This window comes from Colobus angolensis, unplaced genomic scaffold (genome assembly GCF_000951035.1).
Source record: "Colobus angolensis palliatus isolate OR3802 unplaced genomic scaffold, Cang.pa_1.0 Scaffold33, whole genome shotgun sequence".
Lineage (NCBI taxonomy): Eukaryota > Metazoa > Chordata > Mammalia > Primates > Cercopithecidae > Colobus > Colobus angolensis.
Window position 1 is genome coordinate 4,375,915 of NW_012116599.1, and position 17,211 is coordinate 4,393,125.

General features: G+C 40.3%; 1 protein-coding gene across 1 annotated transcript in view; it reads right to left on the minus strand.

Annotated features, from left to right (window-relative positions):
* Window positions 1-17,211, minus strand: part of DOCK10 (dedicator of cytokinesis 10) — a 185,896-nt gene that overhangs the window by 151,133 nt on the left and 17,552 nt on the right. The window contains exon 3 of the mRNA XM_011952036.1: window positions 4,734-4,823. Coding sequence (XP_011807426.1) covers window positions 4,734-4,823 — 90 coding nt within the window. The remainder of the gene's footprint in view (window positions 1-4,733; window positions 4,824-17,211) is intronic.

Consider the following 17,211-nt stretch of genomic DNA (forward strand, 5'->3'; position numbering starts at 1 on the left):
AAAAAAAAAAAAAAAAAAAAACATGGGTGTCAAAACTAAGCTATTTAAATAGATATAATTTTTTATTTGTTTTATGTTATTACAAAATATAAATGTGAAAAAAATCTTAGCCGCACCCTTATTAATTGATAATTCAAAATTTCCAATGCAGCATACATGTCTGTTAATTAGGTCTTTATTCCCAAGGGTGTTTTCATACTATGCGTTTGTATGTTGATATATGCTGCTTTAAAAATACTTGTGAATTACATTTGAAAAGTTACAGATGTGAGTGTTTCAAACATGATGTGACAATGTTTCTTTCATTGTATTGTTATCATTGCTAAATGGTGTTTGTCTTAAAATTTTTCTTCCCTAAAATTGTTCTTTTAATGGCTATTTCCGTGACTACTAGTGAGGCTGAGCAATCTTGTATGCTTCTTAGCCAACTGCATTTCTTCTTTTAAACAGACTGCCCATCTCTTTTGCTCATATTTCCTAGGGTTATCTTTTTTTAAATTAATTTGCAGGATTTTGAATACTAGGAATGTATATATTTACATGTGAGTGTGTGTGAGTGAGTGTGTTCAGCAAAAGATATAATGAGTTACAAATGATTTCTCTGATTAAATATTTTCTTTTGACTCTGTTTATGGTACCGTACATTCATCATATACAAATTTAAATGTTTTATTTGGTTAAATCTGTCAGTTTCCCCTAACTTCCCACTTAAAAATGTTTTCCTGCATTTTTATAACCTTTATTTTTATTTTGTTTATTTATTTATTTATTTATTTGAGACGGTGTCTGGCTCTGTCGCCCAGGCTGGAGTGCAGTGGCATGATTTCAGCTTACTGCAAGCTCCGCCTCCCGGGTTCACACTATTCTCTGGCCTCCCCCTGCCAAGTAGTTGGGACTACAGGCACCCGCCACCAAATCTGGCTAAGTTTTGGGTTGTTTTTTGTATTTTTAGTAGAGATGGGGTTTCACCGTGTTAGCCAGATGGTCTCAATCTTCCGACCTCGTGATTCACCTGCCTTGGCCTCCCAAAGTGCTGGGATTATAGGCGTGAGCCACCGCACCCGGCCTATAACCTTTGCTTTTAAAACTTAGATTATTTTATTCATCTGGAATTTATTTTTGTATGTAATATGAGATACGGACACAACTTTATTTTCTTCCAAAATGGATAGTTGAGTAGTGTTTGTTGAATTGTCCACTCTTCCCCAGAGACTTTGAAGTGCCATCTTTACTATTTCTTAAATAATATTATGCCCTTAAATTTGTTCTAGATATTTTTTGTTTCACTTGTTTATTTGTTCATTCCAGAACACAGAAAAAGATGTAGAGTGCCCCAATTTATTTTTTAAAGCTAGCATCTCTCTAATACCAAAGGAAAAAAGAAAACTAGAGCCAAATTTCACTCATAATATCAACTCCAAAATTTGAAATAAAGTAAAAACAATTAGAAGGCAACACGGTATTAAGGTAATAATACAACTTGAAGTAGAAAGTTATACCAGAAATACAAGTAGGGATCCATAGGACAACAGCTCATTGATTTTATTACAATGCTAACTAAAACAGAAAAGCTGTTGTATTAATAGGATGCATATGCTTGTGATAACAGGGCAGCCAGTCTTTATAAACACACTAAAATTTCATAGAAAGACACCTTTTAAAACACAACAAAGAAACGCCAGAAACGAACATAAAACACCGTCTTTGATAAAGGGTGAAAGATACTAAGCTCTCCCCCTAAATTCAAGAATGAGACATACTGCCTGGTATTAGCATTATTATTCAATATTGTTTTAGGGATATAAAATAATAGAGTAAGATAAAAGTCAAAGAAACAGTATACTTATTTGAAAAGACGAAAATTTTAATTGCTTACGCCTATACACCTTAGAAATTAAATACGAACTATTAGGGTAAGAGCTAGTTATTTATATGAGGACATCAACAGATTTTTTAAAATATCAGTAATTCACAGTAAGAAGTAATTCATTAAGTAATTAACAGTAAGAAAAATAAATGGAGTTTTAAAATTCCACTCACATTTATGACAAAATTATAAGGACCTTAGAATAAATTTTACAACAAAGTTAAAGATCTTTATGAAGAAAATGCAATGTATTTCTGAAGAACGCACAAGACCTGGTTAAAGTTCCCTATTAGGAAGTCAGTGTCATAAAAATGTCAAATCCTGCCTAAGTTAACACATATTTATTGCAGGTTTCAATAAGTCTAATTGGTATAAAAATTATGTGCCAGCTTTTTTTTAAGAATAGTGACACCCTACCGTATGCTAAGACTTTCTCTAAGGCAACTCTAAACAAAATATTATCGTACTGATATCACACACTATTTTTATCAGTAAATGGGAAAACAGTATTCTCAGATATCCTGATGTTATCTGAGTCTGCATTTTTTCTTTTTTCTGTCTCCTTAAAAGGTATTGTAATGCAATGTGAACTTTGGGAAATACATATAAAATAATGGAATTGGGAAAAAAAGACCGATAAAACAATGATCTGAACTGCACAGTACAACAGAAAAATGTACAGTCATATTAATATTAATATGTACACTAATAAGGCTAGCTTATATAACATAAATGTGTTAAGAGCCGAGAAAAGATATTGCTATTGTATGCAGCTTTAATGAATTCCTCGTTGGCACATACCGCTTTCTCAGGGTTCAAGACTGAACTTAGATTCCACTACTTTCAGTTTGACCTGTGCTGGGCTAAATTTTATCACCATATTTTCTATAAGGAAAGGATAAGCATCGTTTATTTATTCAGTAAACATCTGCTAAGTAGCTGCTATGCACTGGCTCAATTCCTGCTCTAAAGTCGCCTGGAGTCTGGTTAGAAGAAAAAGAAGCCGTTTTGTAGGCCTCTTATACACCAATAAAATGCAAGTCAATGCTATACCCAGAGATGTTCCATCAGGCTATGTGTTCCCTTCCAAATCTCATGTTGAAATGTAATCTCCAATGTTGAAGGTGTGGCCTGGTGGGAGGCATTTGCATCATGGGGGTGGATCCCTCATGAAAGGCTTGTGCTATACCCTTGGTGATACATGAGCCCTAGCTCTGAGTTCACATGAGATCTGGCCATTTGGCCGGGCACAGTGGCTCACGCCTTTAATCCTAGAACTTTGGGAGGCCGAGGCGGGCAGATCACTTGAGGTCAGGAGTTTGAAACCAGCTTAGCCAACATGGTGAAACCCCATCTCTACTAAAAATACAAAAGTTAGCCGGGCGTGGCCGGGTGTGGTAGCTCATGCCTGTAATCCCAACATTTTGGGAGGCCAAGGCGGGCGGATCATGAGGTCAGGAGATAGAAACTATCCTGGCTAACATAGTGAAACCCTGTCTCTACTAAAATTACAAAAAAAAAAAAAAAAAAATTAGCCAGGCGTAGTGATGTGTGCCTGTAGTCCCAGCTACTTGGGAGGCTGAGGAGGGAGAATGGCATGAACCTGGGAGGCGGAGCTTGCAGTGAGCTGAGATCGTGCCACTGCACTCCAGCCTGGGCGACAGAGCGAGACTCCGTCAAAAAAAAAAAATTAGCCAGGCATGGTGGTGGGCTCCTGTAATCCCAGCTACTCAGGAGGGTGAGGCAGGAGAATCGCTTGAATCCGGGAGGCGGGAGTTGCAGTGAGCTGAGATCATAACACTGTGCTCCAGCCTGGGCGACAAACCAAGACTCTGTCTCAAAAAACTAAATAAATAAATAAATAGAAATAAAAAAATAAGTGTGTGGCACCGACCGCTCCAGGCTTTCACTCCATGACATGCCTACTCCCCCTTTGCCTTCAACCATGACAGTAAGCTTCCTGAGGCCTCCCTAGAAACCAAGCAGATGCCAGCACCATGCTTCCTGGACAGCCTGCAGAAACGTGAGCAAATTAAACCTCTTTTCTTTATAAATTACCCAGTATCAGGTATTTCTTTATAGCAATGCAATAATGGCCTAATATAGTCCCTTCAAGCTGTCTACAGGGTTTTACTGTTAACTATTTCCATAGTTAGTACTAAAAAGAGACACATCTTCAAATAAGAACTCCATTATCCAAAATTTTCATGTAGTATGGTTGCTCCTAAAACTCAATCCACATAAATAAAATTAAATCAAATCTTTGTATTGGGAATACTTAACATCTTTCTCAACTTGGGGGTTTTAAGTTAATTAAAAACAAACAAAAAGAAAATCTAAAACTTGAACAGTCACCAGATAATGTGAAATGATTAAGAGGAAGATGGAGAGTCATCTAATAAGTACTGAAGATTGAAAGACATCCACTAGGGCCAGGCGTGGTGGCTCATGCCTATAATCCCAGCACTTCAGGAAGCTGAGGTGGGTGGATCACTTGAGGTCAAGAGTTCGAGAGCAGCCTGGCCAACACGGTGAAACCCTGTCTCTACTGAAAATACAAAAACTAGCCAGGCATGATGGCGTGTGCCTGTAGTCCCAGCTACTGCAGAGGCTGAGGCACAAGAATTGCTTGAACCCGGGAGGTGGAGGCTGCTGTGAGCAGAGGTGGTGCCACCACACTCCGAGCCTGGGTGACAGAATGAGAACCTCCCCCCCGCCCACACACACACAAAAGACATCCACTAGTTAGAATATTTGGAATTATCTATTGAAAATGAGAGGAAGATAATAATAGTAAATTGCATTGAGAATCCCCTGGGAAAAAGCAAAAGCCTTATAAATAAAGCACTGGAAGCACCACATTTACCTCCTTCACCAGTAAATTTTCTGCCTTGTGCGCTGCATCTTCAGGTACTGTTGAGTACAATGTGCGGATATCCCAGGAAACTGTGGCTGCCTGAAACGAACAGTGAAAAGAAATTAAGTCTTCCAGCTTAGAAGTGTTGAGCAGACCAGCACACTGAAAACACAAAAGGGAAGTCTTTTAGATCTTAGTATTTAAAGTTATTTAAAGTTAACAGAGGACAGAGGTACTTCTGTAGTTCTTCCCAATTTAATCTCTAGGAGAGAAGATGCAGACAGTTATTTGATTACCAGTACTAGTATTTTTACAACAGTGACTGTTTTTAGTGCAGCTCACAGTTTTAAGCTGTTTCTGCCTTTGCAGAAAACAAAAATTTAGGCATCTGTATGTTTCCAATTTAGCTTATTTCTATTGGAATCTTTTTTTTTTTTGAGACGGAGTCTTGCTCTGTCGCCCAGGCTGGAGATGGTGTGTGGGGCAGTGTGTGGTATATGTGCATGTGTAGTGTGAGAGTGTGTGGCGAGTGTGTGTGTGTGTGGTGTGTGTGTGGTATGAGTGTGTGGTGTGTGTGTGTGTGTGGTGTGTGTACTTTGTGTGTGTGTGTGGTGAGTGTATGTGTGGTGTGTATATGCATGGTGTGTGCATGGTGAGTGTATGTGTGGTCTGTGTGGTGTATGTGTGCTGTGTGTGGTGTGTGTGTGTGGGGAGTGTGTGTATGTGTGGTGATGTATGTGTGGCATGTATATGTGTGGTGTGTTTATGTGTGGTATGTTTGTATGTTGGGTGTATGTGTGGTATAAGTGTGTGTGATGTGAATGTGTGTGGTGTGTGTGGTATGTGAATGTGTGTGGAGTGTGTCTGCATGTGTATGTGTGTACACATGTGAATGGGTGTGATGTGTGTGTGGTGTGAATGTGTGTGGTGTGTGCGGTATGTGAAGGCGTGTGGAGTGTGTCTGCATGCGTGTGTGTATACACATGTGAATTGGTGTGATGTGTCAGTGTGTATGTGTGGTGTGAATGTGTGTGGTGTGTGTGGTATGTGAATGTGTGTAGAGTGTGTGCATATGTGTGTCTGTATACATGTGAATAGGTGTGATGTGTCAGAGTGTGTGTGGTGTGTGTGTATGTGTGATGTGAATGTGTGTGGTATATGTGGTATGTGAATGTGTGTGGAGTGTGTCTGCATGTGTATTATGTGAATTGGTGTGATGTGTCAGTGTGTGTGTGGTATGAGTGTGTGTGGTGTGTCTGTATGTGTGGTATGTGAATCTGAGGTGTGTCTGCATGTGTATGTGTGTACACATGTGAATGGGGGTGATGTGTGTGTGTGGTGTGAATGTGTGTGGTGAGTGTTGTGTGTGTGCAGAGTGTGTTGTGTGGTGAGTGTGTGTATGTGTGGTGTGTGTGTGGTGTGTCTGTATGTGTGGTGTGAATGTGTGTGGTGTGTGGTATGTGAATGTGTGTGGAGTGTGTCTGCATGTGTGTGTCTGTACACGTAAGAATGGGTGTGATGTGTCAGTGTGTGTGGTGTGTATGTGTGGTGTGTGTGTATTTGTGGTGTGAAAGTGTGTGGTATGTGAATGTGAAGTATGCATGTGTATGTGTGTACACGTGTGAATGGGGGTGATGTGTCAGTATGAGTGTGTATGTGTGGTGTGAATGTGTGTGGTGAGTGTTGTGGTATGTGTGTAGAGTGTGTTGTAGAGTGTGGTGAGTGTGTGTATGTGTGGTGTGTATGTGCGGTATGAGTGTGTGGTGTGTATGTGTGGTGTGAATGTGTGTGGTGTGTGTGGTATGTGAATCTGTGTAGAGTGTGTCTGCATGTGTATGTGTGTACACATGTGAATGGGGGTGATGGGTCAGTGTGTGTGGTGTGTGTGTATGTGTGGTGTGTGTGTATGTGTGGTGTGAATGTGTGTGGAGTGTGCATGCGTCTGTACACGTGTGAACGGGTGTGATGTGTTGGTGTGAGTTTGTGTGCATGTGCACATGCATGTCGGGAAGCACAGGGTTTGTATCCTATGAAAAAGGAAGAACGTCATGTAGATTTAACAAGATCAGAAGATGAAAAATAATGAGAAAACTAGGATCTAGATACATCACTGGTGAAAACGAATGCTCGCCCTAAAGCACAGCTGCGGACTGAGCTCCCTAGGCCACTGCACTTGCTCCAGGATTTGACTGTAGCTGTATGAACAGAGCTCAGAAGAGCTGTGGCTACCAGTTCAAACCAGACATAGGTGCAGGGAGCAAGCATAGTGCCACAGATGGAACAGGGAGCAGTTGCTTGGCATGAAAAGTAAGATAGAGTCAATGTGGATCTTATTAATTACATTTACATTTTACTTTGTTGTTTTTGTTGCTGTTGAGACAGGATCTCATTCTGTTGGCCAGGTTGCAGTGCAGTGGTACAATCACAGCTCACTGCAGCCTCGACATCCGGGGCTCAAGTGATCGCGCTCCCCAGTAGCTGAGACTACAGGTGCGCACCACTATGCCTGGCTAATTTTCACTTTTTTGTTTTTTGTTTGTAGAGATTGGGTCTCACCATGTTGCCCAGAATGCTCTCCAGCTCCTGGACTCAAGGGATCTGCCTGTCTCAGCTTCCCAAAATGCTGGGATTACAGGCATGAGCCACTGCGCCTGGCCTACATTTGACATTTTTAATTCCTTTAGAGTTCCTTTCTTCAAGTTGCTTATTTTATGCTGTTCACTCTGTTAGAAGATAAACAGTAAATAAACTATATTGAAGTTTTGGAGTAGAATATTAAGAACCATGCCTAAATTGAGCTTTGGGGATTATTGCTGAGTTTAAATTATCTGAGATGCCTTTGTTTCCTATTTGGATGGATAATTTACAGATACATGGTGTTACTTGCTTGGTTTCTAGGGAATATTACATATTATAATATACTGGGAACATTAGACATTTTTCTCTCTAATTCAAAAAAATTCTATATTATGGCCATTATTAATAATTTTTTATACAAAAATGCAAGATAGTCCTCTTTTTCATTTTCCACTAGAGTCTCCATTGCTTTCTTGACTTTTTAAAAAATACTTTGTCTGATGGAGAGTAGAGTAACATGGCTCAAAATTAAGCTTATAATTAAGTAAAACATAAATAATAAGATCTGAATTGGCTTTATCATACTTTGCATGTGACAAATCCACTCCCTGTTCCATCTATGTAGTAAACTCACTGTCCCACTATGATCACTGCTCTGTGACATAATAAAATACAGTGGGCCGGGCACAGTGGCTCACGCCTGTCATCCCAGCCCTTTGGGAGGCTGAGGTGGGCAGATCAACTGAGGTCAAGAGTTCCAGACCAGCCTGGCCAACATGGCAAAACACCATCTCTATAAATATATATATACACACATACACATACATACACATACACACACACACACACACACGCAAAATAGCTGGGTGTGGTGGTGGGCCCCTGTAATCCCAGCTACTTGGGAGTCTGAGTCAGGAGAATCACTCGAACCTGGGAGGCGGAGGTAGCAATGAGCCAAGATCGTGCACTACAGCCAAGGAATCAACAGCAAAACTCCGTTTCAATAAATCATAATAATAACATGAACACTTAGCTGATTTAAGAAGCTTTTTGTTTATTTGTTTGTTTTATTGGTAAGTTTCTGGAATGTAGGCTTGGGTTCCCCCTAGCAGTAATCACATGGCTACTAGATTAGTAATGTCCTATAGTTAGATAGGTCCCCAAATACTAAAGGATTGTTCACATCCAATTTATGAGACTGCGAATTCATTCAGGTCGGGTTACAAAAATTGCTTAATCATATGTACAATGCCTGGATAACTCTTGTTATAAAATGATGTTGACTTTTTACTAAATAAGACAACGGGCTGAATCATGCTCTTGGAACCATGTGGTAAATCTAAAACATTATTTTACAATATGTGCAGTTATTGCACATCTAATGTCTTGTGCAGGTTACACAAGGTATAGGAAAGGGAATGCATGTATAATGCATGCCCATAATGTGCTCTTGATTTTAGTTGTATTTTATAATAATACTGGAGTAGTTGTCTGAAAAAGTGTAAGGACAGCCAGGCGCAGTGGCTCATGCTTATAATCCCAGCACTTTGGGAGGCTGAGGCAGGTGGATCACCTGAGGTCGGGAGTTCGAGATCAGCCTGACCAACATGGAGAAACCCCGTCTCTACTAAAAAAAAAATTAGCTGCGCATGGTGGCACACGCCTGCAATCCCAGCTACTCGAGAGGCTGAGGCAGGAGAATCGCTTGAACCCGGGAGGTAGAGGTTGCGGTGAGCCGAGACGGCGCCACTGTACTCCAGCCTGGGCAGCAAGAGCGAAACTCCATCTAAAAAAAAAAAAGTGCAAGGACTCCACAAGTTTCCACTTTAAACACTGTGGCACTTCTCATTTTAGATCTCTTTAATGCGTCTCCACTGAAGCAAAAATGAATTGATCAAATAAGAAGAAAACTATAAACAATCATATTTAGTAAGGGTTTTAATATGGTTACAAAGAATTTTTTCTTTTCTGAGAATCAGATGCTTTCAGACCACTACAAATTGTCTTGACCACAAGAGACTTCCTGTTCTCTTTTATAAAACTCTGGTCAACAATTAGTGTAGCTCAATAGCATAAAACGGATCTGAAACTGCAGTGGAACTCAGCGGAGCTTCTCCTTTGGTGGTAGAATTTCATAAGGAGCCTATCTGCTGTCCAGAGATCAGGCATTTGGAAATAAAAACTGTCCTGAAATGATGCATGCAGGCCTGTGTTTATAGTTTCAGGTCCATGAGATTCAGACATCCTCCCTTGCAGCCCTGTCGCTTTCTGGTTCCTTGTAGCCTGCAGTGTATGGTCTTGGGGGTTTTGTAACAGCCACCAATCTGCTGGCTACACTGGCTACAGAAGACTTCATTCCAAGTACATCAGGACCATCGCTCAGTTGGCCAAAGGTCACTGGAAAAGTCTAAAAAAGGGCTGCTTATCCTATCTTGGGGCTGAGAAAAGCTTCCTCTGACAGTATTGTAGCTTCTACCTGTTCAAAAAGGAGGACAAAATGATGGTGTTTAAAGTAATCAATCAGCCTAAGCTTGGGGAGTTATAAGCCTCACCACAAGGACCATTAACTAAAATTTCATGATTAATGACCCTCAGCATGTGTTTAAAAGTGATTTTAACCTAAATTTTTCAGACACTGAGATTGCCTTTTATTCTATTAGAGAATGTCCTTAGATTGCATTAGTTGCTTGAAAAACGTCTTTTACCACATTCAGAAGAGTATTGTGATTTTATCTTACTTGTTGTTTAAATACATGAGAATATTACTTTAGTACCTGACTTGTGCTTTAAAGGGAAGGCCTTTCTTGTTTTGCTGGGGTTAAACTGTATGGCAAATACACAAATAATGAACAGTTGTCTATTACTGGATAGTCGTCATTCCAGCCAAGTTAAGCAAGAGGACGCAGTGTCATAGTATTTTGGTATATAGTAGTGATAGAAGGCTGGAAGAAGTTCAAGGTGTTTTACTCTTGGATTGACAAACTAGTCATTTCACTTCTTTTTTGTGACTTATTTTCCAGGCTCCAAAATGTGTCTCATCTCCTCTAAAGAGGTGAGGACCAAACATTCTACATATGGGAAGACGTGAGCATTAATAGAAACGAGTTGCTCCAACAATATAAAGACACCTACTGCAGCAGGACCTCCCCCTGGCAAAGACTCTGAGGTCCATGGTCTGAGTTTACCATCCAAGAAAGCCCAGTGAAGAGGGCTGCCTGCTGCGAGGCCTGCAGACTTGGTCTAGGGAACAGAAATGGACTGAAGAGCGGCCCAGCACTGCCATCTCTCACCGGCTCCATCCCACCTGGCTGCCCGCATTTGTCCTTCAGGACCAGCCTCATTCCTGTACAGGGCCTTTGCCTATGCTCCTCTGCCTCTTCAAAAGTCTTTTTCTTTCCTCATTCTCTCAAAATCTCAGGTTTTGTATAGGTGCCAGTTCCTTTTGAAAAGCTTTCTAATTCATCCAACACACATTTCTCTTCCCTAAATGCTATTATTTACTCTCCGTAGCACACATGAAGTCTGCGGCTTACCTTTAGGCCCAAAAGTTATGCTGCTGATGAATTCAGCCAGTCATTTTACCTGTCTGTTTTATTGTTTATAAGCAAGCCACATTACTTCTGCTTTGGGAGTAAAATATAACAACTGTAAAATAACTGTTGCTATGTTCCTTATTACTCCTTTGCTATGTTCCATTCATTCCTTTAAAGAATAAAGTGCTTGTATCCAGATATATGTTTTCATGATTCTTTTGTATCCTTCCTGTGATCACATGCACTACCTCTACCCTAATACATAGAACGGCTTAAAAAAAAAAAAAACCATCTAATTGAAATGTAATTGATATGTCATAACATTTATCCTTTAAAAGTATAGAATTAAGTGGTTTTTGGTATATTCACAGAGTTGTGCAACCATTACCACGATTTAATTACAGAACATTTTCATCATGCCCAAAAGAAACCCCATATCCACTTGCATTAACTTCTCATTTTCCCATCTCCCCAGCCCATGGCAACCACTAATCTCCTTTCTGTCTCTATGGATTTGCCTATTTTGAACATTTCATATATGTGGACTATGTGGTCTTTTGTGACTGGCTTCTTTCACTTAATACAATGTATTCAAGGTTGATCTAAATTGTAGCATGTATCAACATTTCATTCCTTTTTATGACTGAATGATAATAACATTCCATTTTATGTTTATTCATCAGTTGATGGATTATTTGGGTTATTTGCATTTTGGGGCTATTATGAGTAATGCGTCTATGAACATTTGTATCCACGTCTCGTGTGGATATACATTCTTAGCACAATCAAACACAGACCAGGGTCTCCACACACATTCTTACTGAAATGAAATAAGCAACTAGAACTGTTTCAGTACAGTACTTATTTTCTAATGGCATCACTCACTGTGGGATTCAGGAAGTTAATATTTCCCCCAACTTGTGTGCCTTCTTTTTCTAAGAAGCATCTGGCCAAAAGCATGCTGTTTAGACAGAAACTAATAGTAAAAGTCAAGGTGCTTATGTTAGATTTCTGTCCTTCCAGTTGCTCTATTTCCTTGAACAACAGCCTTTCCAAATCTTAACTTCATTAGCTTGTAAATGAGAGGAATATTATAACATAGAAAGAATCTAATTCGACAAAGACTATTACTTAACTTTCAAATTGCAATTACAATGTTCTTACATGAACACCAGGAGCCATTTAAAAGCCTGCTTTTCAGGCTCAAAAGCCACAGATTTAAAAGAATTTGAGATTCTTATAAAATGTTAACCTTTGTCTCAGAGAGAAAAAAAAAAAAAGAAAACTCATGACCTTACTGATTTGAAATTTAAAACATATTCAAGTGTTTCTGCTTCCTCTCCTAGAATGACCCTTGTGGTTGAGTCTAGAAGTCCCCATATACCATCTGCTTTGCTTTTCATTGCTGAAGACATACTATGAAAAGAACAAGCCATTGGCATATCATGATATTCATGATTCTCTGAGTTTTAATAGTAAGCCAGTGAAAAGTGCAGAATGCCTTGGAGTGCCCTGGGACACAATTCTGACCTACTGATATGAAGATGGAATTTGAGAAGACAACGAGACTCTTGGGTGATTGTAGTCATGTGACATAGACTACAATCTTTTGACTTTGAAAATCACACTGGCCAGTGTTGAAAGTGTGACTGTTTAAGTGTAAGGTCTGCTTCTTATTCATATTGGTATCCTGGATATATACAGCTTAGATCACCAAAGGTAGGCCATGAAAATAAGACGAAATAGAGTTTTACTGGTGTGGACAATATTGAAGTATAGCTGATACGCAGTCTTCCTACACAGTGTACAGTCTCACCAGCTTTCAGACATCAGAACTTTCTTAATATGGTTTTGTATTTCCCAGAAATGATCCCATCTCAGGCTTTCTACATCTTTTGCTCAGGAAGAAACTCATTTCTGACTTTCTCAACTTTTTTCCTGCTATTTTTGCATCAGCCTCTTCTTAAACGGAATCATTTAACAATATGATTCAGTGTGTCCTTGAAACCATTTTTCTTAGCACTTGCTTTCTTTTCTTACTTTCTTTGCCTACTTTACTGAGTCACACACTTTGGTGACTAAGTTCTTTATTTTTTGTTTTGTTCTAAAGTTTCGATTACTACCAGCTTGAAAAAGAAAGATGAACAAAAGTAGCAAATACAATTATTGAAGCAGCATAAGTTTTTGCAATTAATGGTTTAATAAATACATTGATACTGCTTATTTTAGTGAATCATCAGGACACATGTAGTGCAGAAGTTCATGCTGCTTAGTCCCAGAACCCACATACCAGGAGGACTAGCTTCTACCTGGAGTGCCAAAATAAAGGAAAGTGTTTCTGTGTCAGGCCCTTAACCTGGAAGAAAACTATTTTAATTTCATGTTTGTTAATCTATTGAATGTCCATGAACAAGACATTGTGTTGGGTACTTGAAGTACAGATGTGAACTGATTTGTCCCTTGCCTAGTAACAGAAAGGAAGTGAATGAGCAAGTGAAGAAGTACACTAAAGTGTTAGAGGGCTGGGTGCAGTGGCTCATGCCTGTAATCCCAGCACTTTGAGAGGCCAAGTTTGAGGCTGCAGTGACTTGCCACTATACTCCAGCCTGGGTAACAAAGCGAGACTCCATCTCTTTAAAAAAAGTGTTAAAAGGAGAAAACTAAGCTTTGTTGATATCAGCTAGGAGCCAGGAACTATATTAGAAGGAATGGGCCTCTTTTAAAAGGGAATCGTGTTCTTAGTGCTGTTTTTTAAGTTGATCTGCTGAGTTGAGTTGTACCAAAGAGGGAAGTATTTTCCTCACCATCAAACAAAGTCAACTACTTCAGCCTCTTTATTCTCAAGGATTTTGTTTCAGAATAGCATTTGGTTCCTCAAGGTAGTCAAAGGATCAACATTATGTTATAAAATAGCAATCTAGATGTTTCTGAAAGATAATTCATGAAATAAATATTTATTTTCCATCTGCTTTGTGCCAAGTTCTGCTTTAGTTGCTGAAAATCTTTCAATGATCAAGACAGAAGACGTCTCTGTCCTGCTAGAGGCTACCGTCTAACAACGAGAAACAAGTGACAGAGGAGTGAAAAAGCAAACCAAGATATTTCCCAGTGGTGTTAAGTGTTAGTAAGAGAAGCAGGTGGGGTAATGTTATAAAGTAACTGGCTGTGAGGGCAACATAGCTCGGAAGTCAGGGATGCTTCTTTGTAGAGGTGACATTTAAACTGAGTTGTGACTGAAAAATAGAAACCAGCTATACAGACAGTGTAAAGGCCCTACAGAGGGGATGAGCCTGGCAAGCTGGAGGAACAGAAAGAATGCTTGATGTCTGTGCAGTGACTGAGGAAAGCGGGCTAGATGAGAACTCAGAGATCATGGGGAACCAGATGACAGGGATTATGGGAGGAGCTGGATGTGACTCTTAAGGCAGTGAGAAGCCCCTGAGAAGTTTTAGGCAGAGGCATGGCGTTATCTAATTTGTGTTCCTAACAGCTTCCATTGAGTACTGCGTGTGAACGAATCAAAGCAGAGCAAAGGAAAAAGCAGGAGGACCAGTTACAAAGCCACTTCCTGGAGGGGAGGTGTGGTCCAGGCAAATGAGGGTATTTGGCGGTTGGGACAGCAGAGTGAATAGAGAAAAACTTTCAGTATCTACAGTCACAATGTAAGAATACTGCCTTGGTGAAAAGTAATCTTTCCAGTGTACTAGATACCAGATGAAGTCTCTGATTCTTGGTATTTTTTAACCAGAAGCATTCTAAGTCAACTTGCTTTTTCATCCATAAAAGGGCATGAGCTCCTTAAACACAGCGCTTTTGCTTTTCTTGTCAGTCTCACTAGTCTAGGAAGTGCTGTTCTATATTCAGCAGCTCGTGGGTGCTGAATAAATATTGATTAAACAAACCAAGTAATGAATCATGTGTGCTGCAAGTGTGGGTGCTTGGTAACGTGGAAACACACGAGTGAGCTGGATTCTCCAATCTGCAGGGCAGAAACTGGATGAAAGACGTTTAGAGGTGGGGATGGGAAGCTTGGAGCTGCCCCTCTCCTTCCATCCCGGGATGCCTTGGGATTGGGGTGCTCATTCTATGACCACTTCACATTGGCTCAGTGGAGATCGACCCCACGCACCCCAGAGGAGCCTCACCCACTGCTCAAGGGAGAGCCAAGGAAATGACATGCTCACTGACTGCACGGACACTTCCTGTTGGTGCACCACATCCCTAAAATGTGACATAGGCTGTGGGTGAAGCAGGTAACGTCAGAGATTTACAGACACGCCTGTATTCCACAAAGAGCGTGAGGATAAAATCCAAAAACGCATGCAGTTGTACTGTATGTCAGCCAACTTTTTCTGTAAAGCATCGAAGAATAAATCTTGTCTCTGTTGCCACTACTGCAACTCTGTTGCAACCCTGCCTTTGCATCATGAAAGCAGCCACTGACAAGAGGTCAAGGAATGGTGCCCGTGTTCAATAAAACTTTCTTTACAGATATCAGAATTTGAATTTCAGATAATTTTAATGTGTTTGGAAAATCATCTTTTTTCCTTAAGCTATTTTAACAACATTAAAACCATTCTTAGCTCATGGGACATAAAAAATAGGCAGCAGGTCACCCCAGGGCCACCTTGGTGCCAAGTTTGCCAAGCCGTACTCTGTAGAGCAGGACAAATGAGGCCCAATCTCCACATATTATTCAAAAATGGGTAATTTTATGTAGAGATAATATCTAATACTATCCTTTTGTTTGTCAGTTGCTTAATGCAAATTAAAATTTAGCCATTTGGAGGATGTGACATTTGCTGACAGTAAGGATTAGCATTGAAAATCTCTTGGGCAGAGATTAATTGTGAACGATTCTTTGGACCACACTCCCCACTTCCTCCAGGTCCTGTTTTCTGTTTTCCACACAGAGCCCAGATGAACTGTTAGTATTTAGGAATCCACACTCAGTCATTTGTTTTCCTTCTTGAAACACTCCTGTGACTTGCCCTTGCCTGTAGTTAGAATAAGATGCAAATGCCTTATCTTGTCCAGCCATACCAATCTCCACTCTTGGAGTTCTTCAGGGCCTTTGCACCAGCTACCCTTTTAGGCTGAAACACGCCTTCCTCAGCATGGCTGATCCTTCTTGAGAACTCAGAACTCAGCTTAAATGTCGCCTTCTTAGAGAGGCTCATCCATGGTCACCTAGACCAACGCAGTTCTTACCCTACTCAGATTCTATCATCAGATTCTGCCTGGTTTTATTTTCCTCATAGAACTGGCCTCTATCTGAACTATCTGGCAAATTAATTGCTTTACCTTTTTCTTTGGAATAAGTAAACCTTCAATAAGTAAACCCACCAAAAGGTAAGCTCCCTTAGAACCCCAGGTGATTTCTGTCTAATCACTGCTGTCTCCATTCATCGAATAATGCCCAGTATTCAGTATTATACATCATGTATTTGCTGAATGAATAAAGGAAGGAAATGGTTTGGGGTGTGTTATAGAATAGTATGTTTGGAACTGTGCTGGTCTTTTACCGCAGTTGGGAATGAGGGTGACTGTGTATGATGGGCCGGGATGGGGTGGGAGAGAGTAGGCTATGGCTTTGAGAAATGGGCAAGGACCACATCTTGAAGCAGGCATTGGGTCATGCCAAGGTGATTGCACTTCATTTTGAAAGCAGTTGGGGAGCCACAGAAGGGTTTTAAGCAGCCATGGAATAAAATAGTTCAGTGTATTTATTGGAATGTTCACATTGGAAAAATAAAGAGTTATTCTTGTATTCTCCATTACACTGCTAAGGATGGTAAAGATCAAGGAGTAATCAGAGACATTCCTCGATTTAAATGAGCATGGAAAGATGCCAAAACAATCCAAACTCACTGCAAACTTTACAGTCCATCTACCTGCATCCTCCACTTTCTTTTTGAGCTAGGAGGCCTTGAAGTAGCATTTGACATATTTTTGAAGGACATAACTAGGAGAAAAGATGCTCCTGGATTCATGATTTTTGGTGTTGTTTGACATAAAGATGCTGTTCAAGGCTGGGCATGGTGGCTCACTCCTGTAATCCCAACACTCTGGGAGGCCAAAATGGGTGAATCACTTGAGGTCATGAGTTCGAGGCCAGCGTGGCCAACATGGCAAAACCCCATCTCTACTAAAATTACAAAAATTAGCCAAGTGTGGTGGCATGCACCTGTAATCCCAGTCACTTGGGAGGATGAGGCAGGAGAATCACCTGAATCTGGGAGGTGGAGGTTGCAGTGAGCGAAGACTGCAGCACTGCACTCCAGCCTGGGTGACAGAGAGACACTCGGTTAAAAAAAAAGAAAAAAGAAAGAAAAAGGAAAGAAAGAAAGAGAGAGACAGAGAGAGAGAGAGAGAGA